The sequence below is a fragment of the Peromyscus californicus genome, unplaced genomic scaffold, assembly GCF_007827085.1.
Source record: "Peromyscus californicus insignis strain IS unplaced genomic scaffold, ASM782708v3 Scaffold_10__1_contigs__length_136768540, whole genome shotgun sequence".
NCBI classification, from domain to species: domain Eukaryota; kingdom Metazoa; phylum Chordata; class Mammalia; order Rodentia; family Cricetidae; genus Peromyscus; species Peromyscus californicus.
Genome location: NW_026294391.1, coordinates 14,979,843 through 14,999,213, shown reverse-complemented (window position 1 = coordinate 14,999,213; position 19,371 = coordinate 14,979,843). Strand labels below are relative to the sequence as shown.

General features: G+C 39.7%; 1 protein-coding gene across 1 annotated transcript; it reads left to right on the top strand.

Annotated features, from left to right (window-relative positions):
• Positions 1-1,508: 1,508 nt before the first annotated feature.
• On the top strand, positions 1,509-18,904 carry Nbdy (negative regulator of P-body association). Its single transcript, XM_052752358.1, has 3 exons — positions 1,509-1,859; positions 3,589-3,722; positions 18,640-18,904. The coding sequence occupies exon 1, from the start codon at positions 1,624-1,626 to the stop codon at positions 1,828-1,830; it is 207 nt and encodes a 68-aa protein (XP_052608318.1). The 5' UTR covers positions 1,509-1,623; the 3' UTR covers positions 1,831-1,859; positions 3,589-3,722; positions 18,640-18,904.
• Positions 18,905-19,371: the final 467 nt, after the last annotated feature.

The following is a 19,371-nucleotide window of genomic DNA, read 5'->3' as shown; positions in this document are numbered from 1 at the left end:
AGGAGTGGATGGGGGGGGGTGGAGGCGAGGGGGAGGGAACAAGAGAGATGGGAGGGGGAACTGTGGTTGGTATGTAAAATGAAAAAAAAAAATTAAATAAGTAAAAAAATAAAATATAAAGCAAAAAAAGATTTTCTGTTTTTATTAGTAGCAATTGATATGGCTTATCTATAGTCATAGGGTAGAGTTGAGGGGCATACTGGGGGTAGGAAATGTGAAAAGGGAAATGATGTCATTAGATTTTAATTTCAGTTTTTTTAATTGAAAAAAAAAACCCATAGGGTCATTGAATTTTTACCAAATATCTATCTGTGTCAGCCCTGTGCCTGGAGGGGATCCGCCATCTCAGATCTCTCGGCCTTGCCAGGGCCCACCAGAGAAAACTGACGCTCTGGTCCGGTCATACCTATGGGGGACCAACCTTGTGCCTCCGGGAGATATTTGTACCTAGTTTATGTAATAGGCTGTGCAGAGGGCTTGGAGGAAGGTAGCCATCTTGGAGGTGTGAGCTAGATATGGCAAGAAGTGTTTTAAATGGACTATCCTTAATATGGTATCATTTTGCACATAAATGATCATAACTGGAAAACACATTCCAATAATTTAATTAATTAAATTCTACAGAGCTTGTAAACAATACAGTTTGTTTAAAGGGGGTGCTTGTGACATGGATTGAAATTTCGCCATTAGACAACAGTGAGGGCAGTAGTGAAAAGTGTGGTTTAGTTTGTCAACAGGCAAAGTGGTACAGATACTAAGGTTCTTTAGTGATGCAGATCAAAGCAACTCAGAAGCCTTTTCTCAGTTTTCTCGAACCTTCTGCTTACTGTTTCTGACTCCTTACCATATAACATAGAATATAATAACAGCACAATAGCAAGATGAGTCATTGTTTTCCATAGCCCTAAAAAGGAATAAAATGTTGCCGATTAAACATGGAATGCCACCAGTTGTCTGTTTACAGAGAAATCTAGGATGTTGGAATGAGAAAAAAAAATAGTGAGTTTTCAAAGATGTCAAAAATGTAAAAATTTGAAGGAAACACAGTGGTCCTGTGTTGGATGACACATGATGATTTATTGTGTATCCATTTTCACAAGTGGTTTGCAATTTAACACGGTAGTCAATCAGTCAACACGTTTTATATACAGCCTTTTAGATGGTTGTACCCGCTTTCATGGCTCTGTGATGTGCCTATGCAACTGCATTGTAAAACGTGTAATTCCTTTGGTTACAGCACCCCCGCGACCCTCCCACACACCCATTCATTAAGACATGCCCTGTTGGCAAGTTACAGGCAAATTGACATTTTTAAAATTAAACCGTGTAAAACTCTCCGTATAGTTAATTAAACTGAGGGAGAGATGTGCTAAGGAAAAGCGTTTCGTTAAATGTGCACTTTTTTTTTTTTTGCATTCCATTCTCGTAGAAAGGTTAAAATGGGATGGGGAACGGAGCGCTGTGGAGGCGGAGAAGGGATATACGTCTCAGGATACAGGAAATACGGTAACAGCGAAACCAGGAGGAAGCCAGCCCTGTGCCTGGAGGGGATCCGCCATCTCAGATCTCTCGGCCTTGCCAGGGCCCACCAGAGAAAACTGACGCTCTGGTCCGGTCATACCTATGGGGGACCAACCTTGTGCCTCCGGGAGATCCACGCTCCCACCAGGCAGTACGCGGGAACCCAAGCCTCCAAAAAAGCGCTGTGTCCTGGCTCCGCGGTGGGATTATCCAGAAGGGACTCCCAGTGGAGGTAGTACCACTCTCCCCTCGGCGCCTCCTCCTGCATCTGCTGGACTGAAGTCGCACCCTCCTCCTCCGGAGAAGTAGTGAAATAGATTTTTCCCAGCCTAAATCAGGTCAGATACATTCTTTCTCATCTGGGACATCCAGGCTCTCTGAAACTTAATTATGCTTTCCCCAAGCTCTTCCCCCTTTCCTGTTCTTTCCACAGATTCAAAAAAGAAGAGAAACCACGGATAGGCGTTGAATGGTTCTTTTTCAAAGTATGCTTGGATGAAATGGGTATTTGATTGCATTGAGTAATTAAGATGTTTTACATGAGATAATTGTAGTTTTTAAAATAAACTGCAGTATTTTGATGTTCGTGACAGGCCATGGTGTAGGGAGATACTAACAAAATGTTCACTGGTTAATAAATTGAAATTGGATGGGGATTTACTATACTACTCTCTCTACTTTTGTGTATATTGGAGATTTTTTCCATTTGAAAATGCTTAGTTCAAAACCAAGGGCAAAGATGTGCCTAAGGCCTGTGCCCAGGGGCAATTATAAGGTGAGCTTTGAGAACTAGGGTTTTTTTTTTTCTATGTAAAATGGGATTTAATAAGTGAAAACAAAATTTACAAAATGATGGTCAAACCCAAGTACTATAAAAATGTGCGTGTTCAAGGTATTCAGGAATCATGGATGGGCCAAGGTAGTGCCTGTTAGTAGCAGAGAACCATGAAAGAGGAAGGGAGAACTTTGGATAGGCCTTAAAGGGTGACTGACATCTGCCATATGAGATGCAATGTTTTTTAGGCCTAGTAATGAAAGCCTGAGGGCAGGCTTGCTCTGAGGTAGCTTGCCTGTAATTCTGAATCTGTGAAAGAGATGAGATTCAGGGCTGTAGGCCTTGACCTTTGCTAAGGGAGTACGCAGCTTATTCTCGAAGCATGAATACCATAGGTGATTTCCAAACAAGCACCGTTTGTGTTTTAAGACTCCGATTCTTTCAGGAAACCAAAAGCCTGTTAATGAGCCTTATAGAATGTAAAAGGAAAAAAAAACAAGTTTGACCCAAGTCTCATAATGCCTTCTTCATCTCATACGTTTATGGAGGCCTTGCTGTGGTTAGGCCTTGCACAGGTTGGTGTGGAGACACATGACTAAGGCACAGTGGCTGTTGCGCAGCAGGAGTGAAATTGATATTTGAGCAAGTCATGAATAACATTGGCAACCGTGGATCTTCTGGGTATCAGGTTTGTTGCTAAAGCATAGAAAAGGAAGGAGTTTCATTTCACCTCAAAGCAAGTGATTGTTATTCCATAGGCCCTTCCTCCCCTCGCTTTTTACCTCCATTCAAAGGCAAAATGTGGTAATGCAGGCTATAGGGAGACAAATGCTCACCTAGAAAACAAAGGAAGCCATTCAGGGCAAGAAGTGTAGAGGAGCGTCATTTCTCCCCAGTGATTTCAATCATGGAAAATTGTAATGGTGAATACTTAGTGAAATTTTGTTGTGTGCCATATTTTTTCTAAAGGGTTTTTGCATGTTTGAATTTAATCACAAATCCACCAAAGGATGTTTCTATAGGCCAATAAGTTCCTAAGTTACTACAAGTTGTGAGACACTAAGTGTCCATGTTGAGATTTGATTACGAAGAAAATGCTCGGTTCTAGAAACTCGATGCTATAAGGGGCTGTGCAGAACATACCTCCTTATACTGTGTACCCAACTGTTTAATAGGAAGGTGCCATTGAATTGGGAACTGAGAGGAACATAAGGAACTGGAAAGGCCAGGGCAAATGAGTCAGCCTGCCTGTGCTAGAAGGGATGATGTCACCTTGCTTTACTGTTTTTCAGTCTTTGACAGGTTGCAGTATGACGTCATTTCCTTGGTGCATTTGTAAAATACTTCACCCACTGAAGACCATGACTCTTTCCAATGCTACCCTGCTTTTGCTGGTGTCCTGCACCTGGAAGTTGTTATGCTAAAGGTAATCTTTTTCTTTTGTCTTCTTTCCTAAAAATACATGTAAAGGAAGAAGAAAGAAATTGATAATGGCAACTTCAAAACAACCAGACAAAACCCAAAAAGCTAGCATTAATGATAAAATTGAAATATTTTCTTTTTTTTTTTCAGGTTTTTTTTTTCTTTTTTTAAGATTTATTTGTTTATTATGGATACAGTGTTCTGCCTACATGTGTCCCTACAGGCCAGAAGAGGGCACCAGGTCTCATTACAGGTGGTCGTGAGCCACCATGTGGTTGCTGGGAATTGAACTCAGGACCTCTGGAAGAGCAGTCAGTGCTCTTAACCACTGAGCCATCTCTCCAGCCCCCGAAATATTTTCTATATTATACGAAACCATATGCACCAAAAAATAGCCACATAAATCTGCAAGGCGTTTTAGTAAATTTATTGCAGATTATAGTTTCTGTCGTTACTGCGAAATGAGTCTTTTTAAACCCCATTTTCTAATTGTTGCTAGTAAAGGCGAAAATGACTTGTACGTTTGTATCGATTTTATAACATGCATCCTTTCTGAATTATTTTTTCTAGTAATTTATAGATTATCTTGGGCTATTTTTTAATTATATTGTATTGGCACTATCTTCTTTACCAACATGTATATTTTAGTTTGTCCAAGAAAAAAATTTTTTTTGGTGTTTCAAGTCAGGTTTTCTCTGTGTAACAGCCCTGGCTGTCCGTGGACTCACTCTGTAGACCAGGCTGGCCCTGAACTCACAGAGATCTTCCTGCCTCTGCCTCCTGAGTGCTGAGATTAAAGGCATGGGCCACCACCGCCCAGCCAAAAATTAGTATTTGTAGTTTGCTGAGAGGATGTGAATGTGTATGAAGGTTTTTTTTTCACCAAATATTTCATCTATATCTACTTGCATAAGCATATTTTCCCTAGTCATATGACATCACAAGAATGTGATAAGTTACAATAATTTTAACGAATCTCCTTATTTTGGTTTTAACAAGGCTTCTTCATTTTGGGGATTGGGGGTAGAGCAGAGATTAGCTTCCTGTATTGGTCTTCAGGAATCATTCACTTTTTTTGTCTTTTTGTGTTTTGTTTTGTTTTTTGAGACAAGAGCTGTTACTGAGACCTGACGAGGATAGGCTGGCTGGTCTATGAGCCCAGGTGACCAGCTCCACCTCCCCAGCACTGGGATTACAGGCCTGGCCAGCACGCCGAGCTTTTATTTAGGTGCCAGACATAGAATTTAGGTCTTTGTGCTTGAATAGCCAGTTTGCTTACTGGGCCATCGCTCCAGCCCTGCTTTCTCTTTTAATTATTTTATCTATATTTCTTTTTTTTCTAGTTCCCTTTCATTCATTCATTTTCTAATTTAGTGAGTTGAATGCTAGCTCATTAATATTTCTTTTCTAAAATAAAAAGTGAAAACTACAAATTATTATTCTCTACCAGTTTGTAAGAATGTCACAGGTTTATGTATATTATTTTGTTATTATACTTAAACAATTATCACTTTATAATGTCTTGAATGATTTTTTTAATTTGGCCATTTTATATGTATGGGTGTTTTGCCTGCATATATGTCTGTGCCATGTGTATGCCTGGTGCCTTGGGATGTCAGAAGACAGTATCAGACCCCCTGGAGCTGGAATTACAAATGGCTGTGAGCTGCCACATGGACCCTGGGAACTGTATCCCATCCACTGGAAGAGCAACAAGTGCTGTTAACTGCTGAGCCATCTCTCCAACCCCAGCCTATGACATTTTTGTTTTGCTTTTTAAACTTCCAGTTATTTATGCATTCTTTTAAAAACTGCATTTTGAAACCATTAACTAAGCTACAAATTAAATTTTATTTTCTCCCACTTTAAAGTATTTTTAAATCCTTCTTGCAACAACAACAAAAAATAAATTTATATACGTGCTTTACATCTCAATAGAATTTGCTAATATAAAACTTTTTTTTTACCAGATGTGGTGGCACATACCTTTAATTCCAGTACCCAGGAGGCAGAGACAGGTGGATCTCTATGAGTTTGAGGCCAGTCTAGTCTACAGAGTGAGTCAGGCCAGCCTGGGCTACATAGTGACATCTTGTCTACAAACAAAACAAAACTGAAAGCTTTTTTTTTCATAAATACAAAGATCATGGTTAGGATGCTTATTGATATTTAAGTCCACATTTAAACTATAAGGATATTATAAAAAAAAAACTTCCCATACCCCTTATCCACATTTATCAACTAATATTTTGCCACATTTGCCCTACCATTCGCTTTCATTTTGCCATCAAAAGGAATTTGCAGCTGTATTTCTGCTTTCCTTCTTAATACTTCCCTGTGTTTACTTGGAATAAATACGTTTTCATATGTTACCTGATTTTTACTTTTTCTTGTTGGAAGTTGCAATCCAGGATATTGTATGAGACTTAGTTTTTGTGTGTTTGTCTTTCATATGTTACCTGATTTTTACTTTTTCTTGTTGGAAGTTGCAATCCAGGATATTGTATGAGACTTAGTTTTTGTGTGTTTGTCTTTCTAGTCCTTGATCAGGAAGTTTCTTCAATTTCTTCAATCTTCCTTGTCTTTGTTGACATTGACAATTTTTCAAAATATAAGACAATTATTTTGTAGAAGGCTCCTCAATTGAGGTGTGTGTATCATTCCCTCCTTTTTATATTTTGATGATGTATGTTGGCAGGAAGACCACAGAATTCATAGTAAATTTTTCTCTGGGTATCATCGCAGATGCTAATCAACATTGGCTTCTTGCTTAAGTTGCTGGGATTTTGTTAGATTAATCCATTGTTTTCTCTTTACAGTCAATGATTTTGCTGTGAATACTTGGAGACTGTACAACTTTTCTGTTTCTCATCAAACTATCTTCTAGTAGTTTTTGCATCTGTTGATTATTCTTGACTAAACGTTTTTACTCTGGTGACTACAGAATAATACATTTTAAGCTCCATCATTTTTACTGCATTCACTAGTTTATGTTCTACTTGAAGAGAAAGCTTTTTCTCCATTTACTTATTTATTATATTTAGACACCTAAATTTTGGAGTTATTTCCTAAATAGCCTGTTGCTATCATAATTATTTTATTCAGTTTGTCTTCTCTAACCTTTGGCATGTTCACCATTCCCTGACATGTTTGGACTTATTTTAATATTTCTTTTCTTCCTTACTTTCAGGCTCATCTTATATTTTCTACCCCATTGACCATTTCACTATTTGACTGTGCTACTGGGAGATCGTATTTGCAAACTGAGGTGTGGATCTATGGATCTTTTTATCTTTTATTATTTCACATTTAATTTCAGAGTACAAACATTGTTTCGTATTTGTTCAAATTTGCCTTATTTCTTAGAGAACATAACAATTACTAATTCTTGGGTGTTTGTAAAGGGTTTGTATATTCCACCTTTTATATATAGAGGTCTGTAAATATCTGATAAATGTGTTACCATGTATAAATCTTCTATATCCCTAGTAAAGTCTAGGATACATCTTTTATCATTTTTGTGACCCTTTTCTTAAAACTTTCCTTAAAATCTATTTTGTTTGCTATTAATACATTACAGCAAGGTTCCATTGTGGCGATGGTGTTTCTTTGTCAGTTCTTCAATCTAGTCATCTTTCTGTTGAGATACGGTCTCTCCATGTAGCCCTGGGTGGCCTGGAACTCACAGAGATCCACCTGCCTCTCGCCTTCTGAGTGTTGGGATTAAAGGCGTGCGCCACCACACCCTGCTCCCCTCTGGGTTTTGCTATATATTGTGTTTTCTTGCATTCTTTAGTTTACTGTGAATTTAGGGCTCACAATAACAACTTTATTATATTACATTGCTGTAGATTAGAAGTCTGGTATAGTTTTCATCTGGTTAAATGAAGTGCTGGCCAGCTGCATTTTCCCCAGAGACTCTAGAGAATTTGTTCTCTGCTCCTTAGATTGTTGGTAGGATTGCATTCCTCACAAAGGTAAGAGTGAGACTCCCATTTTCTTGACGGATGGTGGCTGATGGGTGTTCCCAGCTTTTAGAAGCCCTTCATTTGTGATCCTCTTCCATTGTCTTCCAAACCAACTATAAGTTGAGTCCCTCTCACACTTAAAATTTCTCCATTTCCTATTCTCATCTACCCTCTCTCTGACTCAGGTAGAAAAAGGATTTCTATGTTTAAATATACATTCAGTCAAAGTATGCCACCCAGTTAATCCAGAGGAAATTCTTCTGTCTTGAAATCTATATTTGAAATTCTATCAGCAGAGTCCTTTTACCTTGTAAAGCGATATAGTCACCAGTCCTGGGAATTCTGATGTGAACTCCTTTATGTACCTATTATTCAGCTTCTCACACATTCCATTATAGTCGCTAACCATAACCATAACTCAGTGTTTGACAATCCATTCTTTCATTCAACTAGCAGAAATATTTTTAAAAACGTATATTAAAGCGAACATATGTTGTATTACAGACATTGTACCAGGTGCCCATACTGCAAAAATAAGATGTCTAAGTCACCCACTAAAGCCATAAACCAGTTTGGTAAGTTCTGTAGGAATTAGCACATTATGCTGTGTAAGAGAATGCAAGAGGCTGTACTGCCTAGATTAGAAGAACCAAGATGGGTTTTTGTGTGGATCGATGTCTGTGCTGGGTCTTAAAAGGTACTCTTGGGTATTACAGCGGGGAAATCTATTCATTTTCTGTTGCTGTGATAAAATACCATGACCAACAACAACCTGAGGAAGAAAGGGTTTGTTTTGCTTTAAGGTTCTGGAAAGACAGCCCGTAATGGTGAGGAAGGCATGCCAGCAGGCAACTGGAGCAGGAGGCTGGCTGATCACATTTTATCCAGACATAGGAAGCAGAGAGAGAGAGAGCTAGCAGTGGGGCAAGGCTATAAGCCCCCAATGGTCACCCCCAGTTACTTGCTTCCTCCAGAAAGACTCTGCCTCATAAAGGCTCCATGGCATTTCCTGAAACCCAAACTCTCAAGCCCCAATCCAGCCTCAGCCTCCCGAGTTGCTGGGATTACAGGCATGTGCTACCACGTCCATGACATTTCCTAACAGCATCAACCAACTGGGGATCGAGTGTCAAACACAGGGGACATTTCTCATTCAAAACGTCATAAGGGCAAGTAAGTAGAGGGTATTTCAAGGAGTGAAACTGTAATGACCAAAAGTACAGAGCACAAGACAGCCTGCATTTTTAGAGGGTACAGATAGTAGTAGCTAGATCTGCAAGTCATGTCACTTCCTGAGATGTAGAGTTAACCTGTTGAGTAATGTGGAGCATGGATATGAAGACTTTGTGTTCTTTACAAAAAGGTTTCCAGGTAAATCAATAAGAAACATAAAATCATTCAAAACTTTTAAGAAAGCCAAATGTGGTGGCACACTCCTTTAATCCCAGCACTTGGAAGATAGAGGCAGATGGATCCCTGTGAGTTCAAGATGAAACTGGTCTACATAGCAAAGTCCAGGCTAGCAAGGGCTACACAGTCAGACCCTGCTCTGAAAAAACTTTTAAGGAAAGTGTTATATTCATATTTATATTTTATATACATCATACCAATCTTCATGTGGAAGATAGCATAGGAAGATATTAGATTGAAAGATAGTTAATAATGTGAAAATCCTTCAAGTAATAAATAGTCACTGATAGTTGGATGAAGTTAGAGAAATGGATTAAGAAAGATTTATGCAATATTGATCAGATGGTATATTAATCAACGATGAGCCTGTGAAACATAATTAGTAGGAGATATGTAATAAGAAATGGGGATCATTGTTTGAATAACTGGATTCTTTTTGTTTTGTTTTGCTTTGTTTTTTGTTTTCTGAGACAGGGTTTCTCTGTGTAGTTTTGGTGTCTTTCCTGGATCTCGCTCTGTAGACCAGGCTGGCCTCGAACTCACAGAGATCCGCCTGGCTCTGCCTCCCGAGTGCTGGGATTAAAGGCATGCGTCACCACCGCCCTCCCATAACTGGGGATTCTAACCTAGCCAAACTAAGTTGACAAACGTTCATGACAGATAAGAGTTCTAGATAAAGGAAGGCAAATCTCAAGTTTCTGGATTTAGTATTATGTGAAATCACTGTCTGAGAGACAGAACGCAATTCATGGGATAGTTTTCACTCTTTTGAGTAAGCTAGCTAGGTGGAGATTCCTGGCAAGCTGGTAAAGATCTGAGATGACAAGAGAAGTTTTAATAACTAGGTTAAAAACTGCTATCAAGAGTGACAATTCAAGTCAAGGGAGCAAATTAGATACTCTAAAACACAAATGCATATAGAAAACTGAATACAGCTCTAGGACCACTGACATTTCAAGAGCACCTAGAGAAAGATGAACAAAGGGGAAGTAGAGGAGAGATCCTGGCAGAGTTTGCTGTCCAGATTTTAAAGGAAATTCAGAAAGCAACTGTCAGATGTGGAAAATTATTTACTGTTGCCTTTCATTTTTGACAGTCTTGAGAATGGTATCTCTCAAATATATATAACCGTATTGTTTCTCTGCTTGAAATTCTTTAATGATTTCCTTATATCTACAATAAAATATTAAATGGCTTGCAAGATAACATATGGCATATCTCGTAAGCGTGATATATTACCATTAACCCCTCCGTCCCTCCGTCTTATACCAACTGAACAAAAGCCTTACGTTGGATTTTTTTTTTTTTTTGGGGGGGGGGCGTTGAGACAGGGTTTCTCTGTGTAGCTTTGCGCCTTTCCTGGAACTCACTTTGTAGACCAGGCCGGTCTCGAACTCACAGAGATGTGCCTGCCTCTGCCTCCCGAGTGCTGGGATTAAAGGTATGCGCCACCACCGCCCGGCAGATTTTTTAAAAAAGATTTATTTGTTATGTATACAGTGTTCTGCGTGCATGTATGCCTGCAGGCCATGAGAGGGCACCAGATCTCATTATGGATGGTTGTGAGCCACCATGTGGATGTTGGGAATTGAACTCAGGACCTCTGGAAAAGCAGCCAGTGCTCTTAACCACTAAACCATCTCTCCAGCCCTTCGTTGGATTTCTTTTTTCTTTTTTTTTCCTTTTTTTTTTTTGTTGTTGTTCAAGACAGGGCTTCTCTTTATAGCATTGGCTATCCTGCCTGGAACTCGCTTTGTAGACCAGGTTGGCCTTCAGCTGCCTGGCTTCATTGAATTTCTTATCCCACTATGATTCTCTTGAATTTACTGTTACTTCAGGCTCATTTCATATTACCTTTGGAACTCTGACATTTCTGTGGTCTGCCTTATAGACTTACTTATCTGTCATGGCCTCAGGAGATTTTACCCTAGTTCCCTGACCTCTGCTTCTTCAAGAAGCCATTATTTATTGCATCATTGTGATTATTGTTATTTCTGATCCCAGGATTTGTATTTGTTTGCACATATCAGATATCAAAATAGTAGACACACTGAAATCTCAGTGTCACTCAATTCCACCTGGTGGATTGTGAAAGACCAGTGGTGTGAACAACAGAATTGTGCTGGTTCTGCTTGTTTCTCCCCTTGTATTGAAAATAGACTCTCTGCTCACACAATATCTCCTGATTACAGTTTCCTCGCCCTCTACTCCTCTCACCGCCTCCCCACCTGCCATCTCAGCCAGATCCACTCCCTTTCTGTCTCTCATTAGAAAAGAACAGGCATCTAAGAGATAACAACCAAACATGACAAAATAAAATATAATAAGGTAAAACAAAGCTGTCACATCGGAGTTGGACAAGAGAAACCAGCAGAAGGAAAAGAGCCCAAGAGAAGGCACAAGAATCAGAGACCCACGAGTTCACACACTCAGGAGTCCCATAAAAACATTAAACTGAAAGCTGTATGATACATGCAGAGGACCTGGTATAGACCCGTGCAGACCTGTGCATGCTGTTTCAGTTTCTGTGAGTTCATATGAGCTTTGCTTAGTTGATTTAGAGGGCCATGTTCTCCTGGTGTCTTTTCATGGGGTTCCCTGAACTGTGAGGGAGGGATTTGATGGAGACATCCCATTTAGAGCTGTGTGTTCAAAGGCCTTTCTCTATGTCTTTCTGTCTGTCTGTCTGTCTGTCTGTAATGTCTGTCTGTGGGGCTCTGTATTTGTTCCCATCTGCTGCAGGAGGAAGCTTCTCTGATGATGGCTGAGTAAGGTATTGATCTATGAGTGTAGCAAGATAGCATTAGGAGTCATTTTATCACTACTTTTTTTAAGACCAGTAGAAGAGGTCCCATGGAAATCTATAAACAATCCAGGCTGTTGCCAAGACAATAAATTACTCTCCACAGACAGTGGGGCCCATTGCTGAAGGCAGCACCCACACAACTCATTGAACATGGAAAGGTCTAGCTGGTGCCTACATAGAACCTTCACCCCTATATCCTAGTGTCTTTGGTGCAGGAAGGTGCTCTCCAGGCTACCAAAAGAGAAACATAAACACCAACCCAGCCACAAAACCGCTGATCTACAATCTGTCCTGGCTTCAAGATACACTAGGGCAAACATTCATGTCACAGAGCTTGTGGGAGTAACCAACCAATATCTGCTTTGTCTTAAGGCCCACTCCATGAGATGGAACCCATACCCAGCACCTCTTGGGTGACTAAGAACCTGAGACTAGATAGCCCAGAGACCTAGGGTCAAAGCAAATACAACGTTTTTCTAATTACACTGAAATGCACAGTTGGCCTTGGGGCCATAGCAATCTCTGTCCCATTGCACCGTGCTCATGAGAGAGCAAGGGTGAAATGCAGATTCATCTTTCCCTGTCTTTAGGTATTTCAAGCCTACAGCTGGATCAACGCCCTTGTACTTACTAGAGGGACATCGCATCAACAAGAGGCCTTTTGGTATTATGCCCCTTACCAGGAAGGAGGGCGTTTCGATTGTCTTTTCACTACGTCTGTGAGTTTCCACCCATTAAAAAGCTCTGGGACTGGATCCAGGAAACATTCACTCAGCATGAGTTGACCAAGTCTTCCCCCCTTCACCTCTCTTATCCCGTTCTTTCCCTTTCTGGCCCATACTTATCTTCCTCTGCCTTTCCTACTACGATTAGGGATCCTTAATTGGTCAGAGAACAGAACAGGGCAGAGGAAATGTTCTAAAGAGAGATCTTGGGTCTTTGAGGTAGAGACCTCTGGGCTCTAATGAAGGTCAGTCCACCCTTTGCAGATTAGACATGAGTGAGCTGCCTGGTGCTCATATAAGAGACACTCCTGCCTTCCACCCTGTGGATGCCTCCCTTGCCTGGCTGTTTGGTTGCCTCAGCCCAAGGTGGTATGGCCTGCAGCTGACTTCACAGACCTAGAAGGAAACAATGCTGCAGCAAGATTATGATCAAGCCAGTACTGTGACCAGCACTTTATGCTGTAGACAGCTGAACTATGACTTGAATCTTCCTATAGGGTCACAGTGTGTCTTTTAAATCTTTGAACTATTTTCTTCTTCTAAGAGCAGGAGCCAAGGAAAATTGAGAAAGCCAGAGGTGTGTGTGGGGGGCGGGGAGTCAAGCTGCTGCCTGAAGAGGATTCCTCTAAGGCCTCTAGCCGACTAGTCCCTAGTTTCTCAACCTCTTGCTCAAGTACTTTCTTGGTCTTTCCAGGACCACATCAGTAGATGGACAGGGAAAGAGTTCTAGCTGTGATCTGTGGCTATCCAGAGGGAAGGGTAAGCGGGGCGAATCAAGTATACAAGCTGGTGGAAACCCATGAGTGGAAAGCGAAGAGTAAGTGCCAGCACATGTTTCCTGACTGGCACCTTAACTGTGCTTGTCACAATAAGGAAAGGCACCTTGCTTCCGGTGCTTGGGAGCACTCTGAGGAGGAAGAGGCAGACATGCTGGTCGGTTCCCACTGGCAGAGGCCTGGAACTGCCAAGTACAAATGCCTCACCACTATAGCCTCTCCTGTGTTCTTGTGAGGAAAGGAGCCACCTGGTCCAGCATGCCTGTAGCTCCCAGAACTGGGTACACTGCTGATCTTCACCAAGGATACCAGTATCAATGGCCCCAGTGTCTTCGTCACTGGCCAATGGCCAAACCCCAAATGATTTAATTTTAAGTTTCATTGGCCTCCATGTGTTGCCCCAGGGCTTCTAGAGTGCCTACTGCCCCCGTGGGCTACACTGGTGTGCAGGCTTCTCTCTGGGTGGTGCCTCTGACTCACGATGAGAAATCTGACTTGGCCTGAGTCTACTCAACCTAGCTGTCCTTGTTCACTCCCATGCCTAATGTCTGGTATTTGGCAGAAAGCGAGTATCGCTGCCTGAGCCTTTTAGATACCATTTCCACTGGGTGGCAAATGACAGTCACCCCTTTCTTTATGCACAACAAGAACATTCACCTCTGTTAGTCTCAGTTGATCTGAGTCTTCTGTATATTTTAGCCTCCACAATGGGTGGAGGCTAAGGTAAGAGTTATAGGGCAGTGCCTTTGGAGGTGATGGGTCTCTATAACACTAAGTGCATATAGAATACTATGCCACACAATGCTGGTATTTTCTTCAATATGACCAACACTTTCTCTTCACTTGTACCTCCCTAGAAGCGTAGGCCACTCTGGAAATGCACAGAGCTTCTTGAGGAATTGGAAAGTTGTCCTCCCAATGCATTCCAGAACTTTTCTGTGGACTGGGTTGAGAAATAAGCTTTCTGTGCATTCTTTAGTGGAGGTAAAACAACAGGTAAACCCGCTGAGCTCGAAACCAAACTCCCAAACAGGAGTCAATGTCTGTCATTCATCATCTGCTGTAGAACTTTTCCTAAGCTGTGTTAGCTACAAGGCCACCACTTCAGCTGTGAGAGACAAGAGGAGGGGAAAAAGTGCAGAGATCCAGACGAGCAAGTAGTGCGATTCCCCCTTTCATAGTCACACATTCTCTTGAACTGTAATCTCTCTGCATCTCGTTATGGCTTTTGGCCTACTTTTTCAAAGCATACTAAAGTGTGCATCTTTTCTATTTCTTTCATTCCTTATATTTTGTGTTGCATTGACACTTTTTCTATTTGAGGAATGAATTACTTTCTCTAATTGGTCCATATTGCCTGTAGAAGTTGACATCTACTTGGTACAAGTGCAAGTTTCTCACTCATATATCAGCCACAGAGTGTTTCTTAGCACGTTGTCTTTCCTTCTTTTCTGTATTGTTTCTCAAGGGATTATTGGTTTGCAAATGTATAGACATTTTGAAAAATAAAACAAAATAATACAATATTAGTGCATAAAACACTGCATCATAGATTAAGCATATAGTTCATTGATAGAAAACATTCCTATCTTGTGAGTCCCTGGATTTGCTTCATAGCACCACAAAGCTTCCTAAAAATAAATATAAGACCCAGTGTATAATATTGCAAAATATTATATTTGGATAGAAAATTTAAATCTAGCAGATTAGTGTTACTTTTACTAAGACCTCCTATGGAATTTTAAGTATAATTTCTTTCAGATAGCATCTTGCTTTGGAGCCTAGGCTTGCCTGGAACGCGATACAGTGGGTTGGTTTCAGACTTCTGATCCAATTACATTTACTTCCCAAGTGCTAGGATTCCAGTCATGTGTCACCACCACACCCTGCTTATAATTCATTTTTGGACATGAAATACCAGATTTAAAAGTGCTAAAGGTAAATTATTTTTAAAATGTTTATATAACCTCATAATTGTGCTGATGCATAACTATAAAATACGTTTATTTCATGTTTCATAAACTTAAAGTATAAGAACTACTAGTTCTGTCTGAGGTCTGTATAAAACATGTAGAGACTGGATTATTATACCTATTTTAAGAGAGCACAGTTGGCCCTCCATCAAAGGCTCTGTGTTGGTGAATTCATTTAGCTCCAGTCCCAGATCAACAATGTTCCTTTGTCGTTGTGGTTGTCCTGTACTGTACTAGTGAATCTATGACTGTTTTGCTGGTAGACTTTTCTTTATATGACCACTTAAACAATATAACAACTATTTACATAGCATTTATATTGTTTTAGGCATTACAAGTATTCTACGATATTTATATGTGAGAGTGTAAGCATGCATGCCATTTATATGGAAATATGATGTCATTTTATATAAGGGAGTTAAGTATCAACGGAGTTTGGGATCCATTTCCTGGCAGATACTTGGGGAATCTTGAAATTTGGTTTGCCTCACAATCCAACAGGCTGAGAATATATTTGGATATTTATGAAAACAATTGGAGCCTGGCGGTGGTGGTGCATGCCTTTAATCCCAGCAGTCAGGAGACAGAGGCAGGCAGATCTCTTGAGTTTGAGGCCAGCCTGGTCTACAGAGTGAGTTCCAGGACAGCCAGGGCTACACAGAGAAACCCTGTCTCAAAAAACAAACAAAAAAAAGAAAATAATTGGAATATTCAATGCCCTTCATTTGGAGAACTATTGATTAAGTTGTAGAATCTTGTGATATACTATTATGCACATATTCAGTAGGGCATATTAAATCTATAATGTATACTAAATATGAAATGCTAAGTAATGAAAACATTGCATAATAATGGATATTATATAAACTCATTTTAGTAGCAAATGGAAAACCTACATATTGGTCAATATATCTGTTTATGATGGTTATTAAAAAAGTGGAGCATGTACTCTGGACTACATCTGTCAACCTGCAGAGGCTGGAAATGGGGCTTATTGGAAAAAATTACTAAACTTTTTCTTTCTCTTGTTTTTTTAGACACAGGGTCTCACTTAGCACAGGCTGGCTTTGAACTACTAATTATCTTGTCTCTACTTCCCAAATGATGAGATTACAGGCATGTATGCACCACTACACCCAGCTTCTAGTCTTGTCTTTATACATTTTATATTTTATCCCTTACTACTACACCTATCTTGAAATAATTTTTATCAAACTTTCAAGCTTGTATATAAAGAAAGAAATCATAAACAAACATGGAGATGGTTGATATATGCTGTAGTTACATTAATGCACACATATAAATATGTATAATGGATAATTCATCAATTACTTCTAATAACATATCAAACACTCCTGCCTTTTAGTACAAAAACATGATTTTAAAAAGTAGTCAAAGAATGGGCAGGTCATGGAAGACAAAATGTATATGGCCAACCACAATGAATGACTTTGTGCTTTCTCTACTGAAAGTCAAACAGCAGTTGAATCAGTTGAAATGAAAACTGAACATACAAAGATGAGCCACCTCCATTCTGTCATAAATCAACTATTGTGAAACTCCTCCTAGTTTGTACTAACTATATCATATTCAATACCATTCAACAAAGGAATGATTAAAGAAATTAACATTGTCATATAAAGCAATCTTGTGAGACCAATAAAATATTGAGGTATGTCAATTTTTATAAAGAATGCTCCTTAAGTGAGCTTGGTGGGCATGGTGGTATACACCCATAATCCCAGTTCTTGGGAAACAGAGACAGGAGGGAAATTCCCAATTTTACAAATTCACTATTAGTCCTTTCGATTTGTAGTAGTCAAAATTCTTGGGAGGTGGCTCAGTGGGTAAAGTGCTTGCTGCATGAGTGTGTAGCCCTGAGTTCAAATCCCCATAAACCAGGTAAAACTGGGTGTGGAACCACACAAATGTAATCCCAGCACTTCTTACACCAAGATGAGAGGTGAAACAGGAGACTCCTTGGAAACTTGCGGGCCAGCTAGCCTGGCATCCGCTCCTGAGAACAGCAAAGGGACCCTGGGTCAGACAAGGTGGAAGGTGAGAACCAACGCCCGAGATTATCTTCTGACATCCCCATGCATGTCATGAAACATGTACACTCACACGTGAATGCATGCGCGCGTACACGCACACACACCCACATACACCCTAAAAAAACACAAAAAGATCAATTCTCCATAATCCTCAGTTTTATAAATGATAGTGCTAAATACATAATATGTGAGTTATATACAACGAAGGCATAAACATTTGAAATATTTTAGCAGCATCAACATTTTTACAGGTATGTATTTTGACCTGTTTCATTTCTGGAGTTTATGAAAGTGATCCTACATATGAATAAATCAATTTAGTTGTTTTTCATAGTAGAAGTTGCAATCACACTCAATGCTGTTCAGCAGAGGAATAATTTAATAGATAATATTATCATATAATATAGTATTATGAGACAACTGAAATAATGAGGTGAGTCAATTTTTATAAAGAAATCTCATTCAAGAAGTGGGGCATGGTGCTACACACCCATAATCCCTGAACTTGGGAAACAGGCAGGAGGGAAATTATGAGTTTGAGACTAGCCCGAGACTAGCCCTGACTGTACAGAGACAGTGAGATACAAAAAGAAAGAAAAAAACCTAAAACTTAAATGGGTAAACAATTAGTAAGAAGTATATAAATGGAAGATCTAATTCATATCCCAAACTCCAAATCTAAAATATTTTATTGTAACCACCATCTATGTATGCATATATACGAAGGCTTAGACAATGGTAAAGAAGTAATTGATGCTGATGTTTGCATCTGGAGGCAGAGGGAAGACTGAGGAATGGCAAAGGTCTGGTGACAAGAGGGCTTTTATCTATGTTATTTAAGTTAAGTTTGACTGGATATGTAAAGAATGCAGGAGTTAGTCATGGGCAATGAAGCAACAAGGGGCCCAGGGGATAGATGATGATACACAGAAAAGCAAGAGCCGCTGAAATAGGCATCCCAGCAATTTTCTGGGAGAAAATTACGCTAAGGGTAGCAGAAACATCTGATCTAGTTGACATGAAAGCCCTCTTTGCATTCAAACGCATTAGCTACCAACCATTAGCAGATTATTAGTATCCTATGATCTGTTTCTCCCATAATCTGCTTAGAAGGGAATTGGAAGTATTGCCTTCTGAACACGTGTATTTGATCTGTATAATTGCATTTCTCATTGTAAATGAATATCCTTCTCTTTTTATATCTTTCAGTATTATGATGTAATGACTGTGATTTCACCTCCAGAATTTGGATGAATTTAGGACGTGGGCAAGATCGGGTTGTAGACTTCTAGGACTGAAGGCCATGGTGTGTGTGGATCATGGTAAACTCACCAAAGCAAGTAATGCCCTTGAGATGGTCCTGCAGAAGCCAATCATTGCTTTCTTTTGTTGATACCCAGTCTTTACTGTATTACATTCAAATTGCATAAATCCATTAATGTCCAAATAAATTTTGTCTTGTTGCTGTGTTAGAGATATATGACTATTCTCTACTAAATTTTGAGTTTGAAGTAAGTATTCCATGAAAATTCTAAATATAATATATTACTAAAATGACTTGCCAAATCTGACCTTTTCCCTACAGATGGCCATGTAATCATCACTGTAGTGTGACTATGGCAGGAAAGGCATGGGTAGGTGAAATTCTAAAAGACTTAGGTTGCCAGTGAGCTACACTTAACTGACAATTTGTTTATGCCATGTATAGCCTGTCATATTAATCCTTATTCTGTATTCCACAACTTAACTATTTTCTTGGTCAAAATGGTTTGTGGGGGAGGGATAAGAGATTCACAGGAAAATTGTATATGCACTACAACAACTGTCAGCCAGAGTTATAAGAAGGAGAATTCTACCTTCTGAATTATAACACAAGAAAAGTACTTTTTTTCTGAGTGCATAGTATATTTGAAAGCAACATAATAAACATGCCTATAGTTT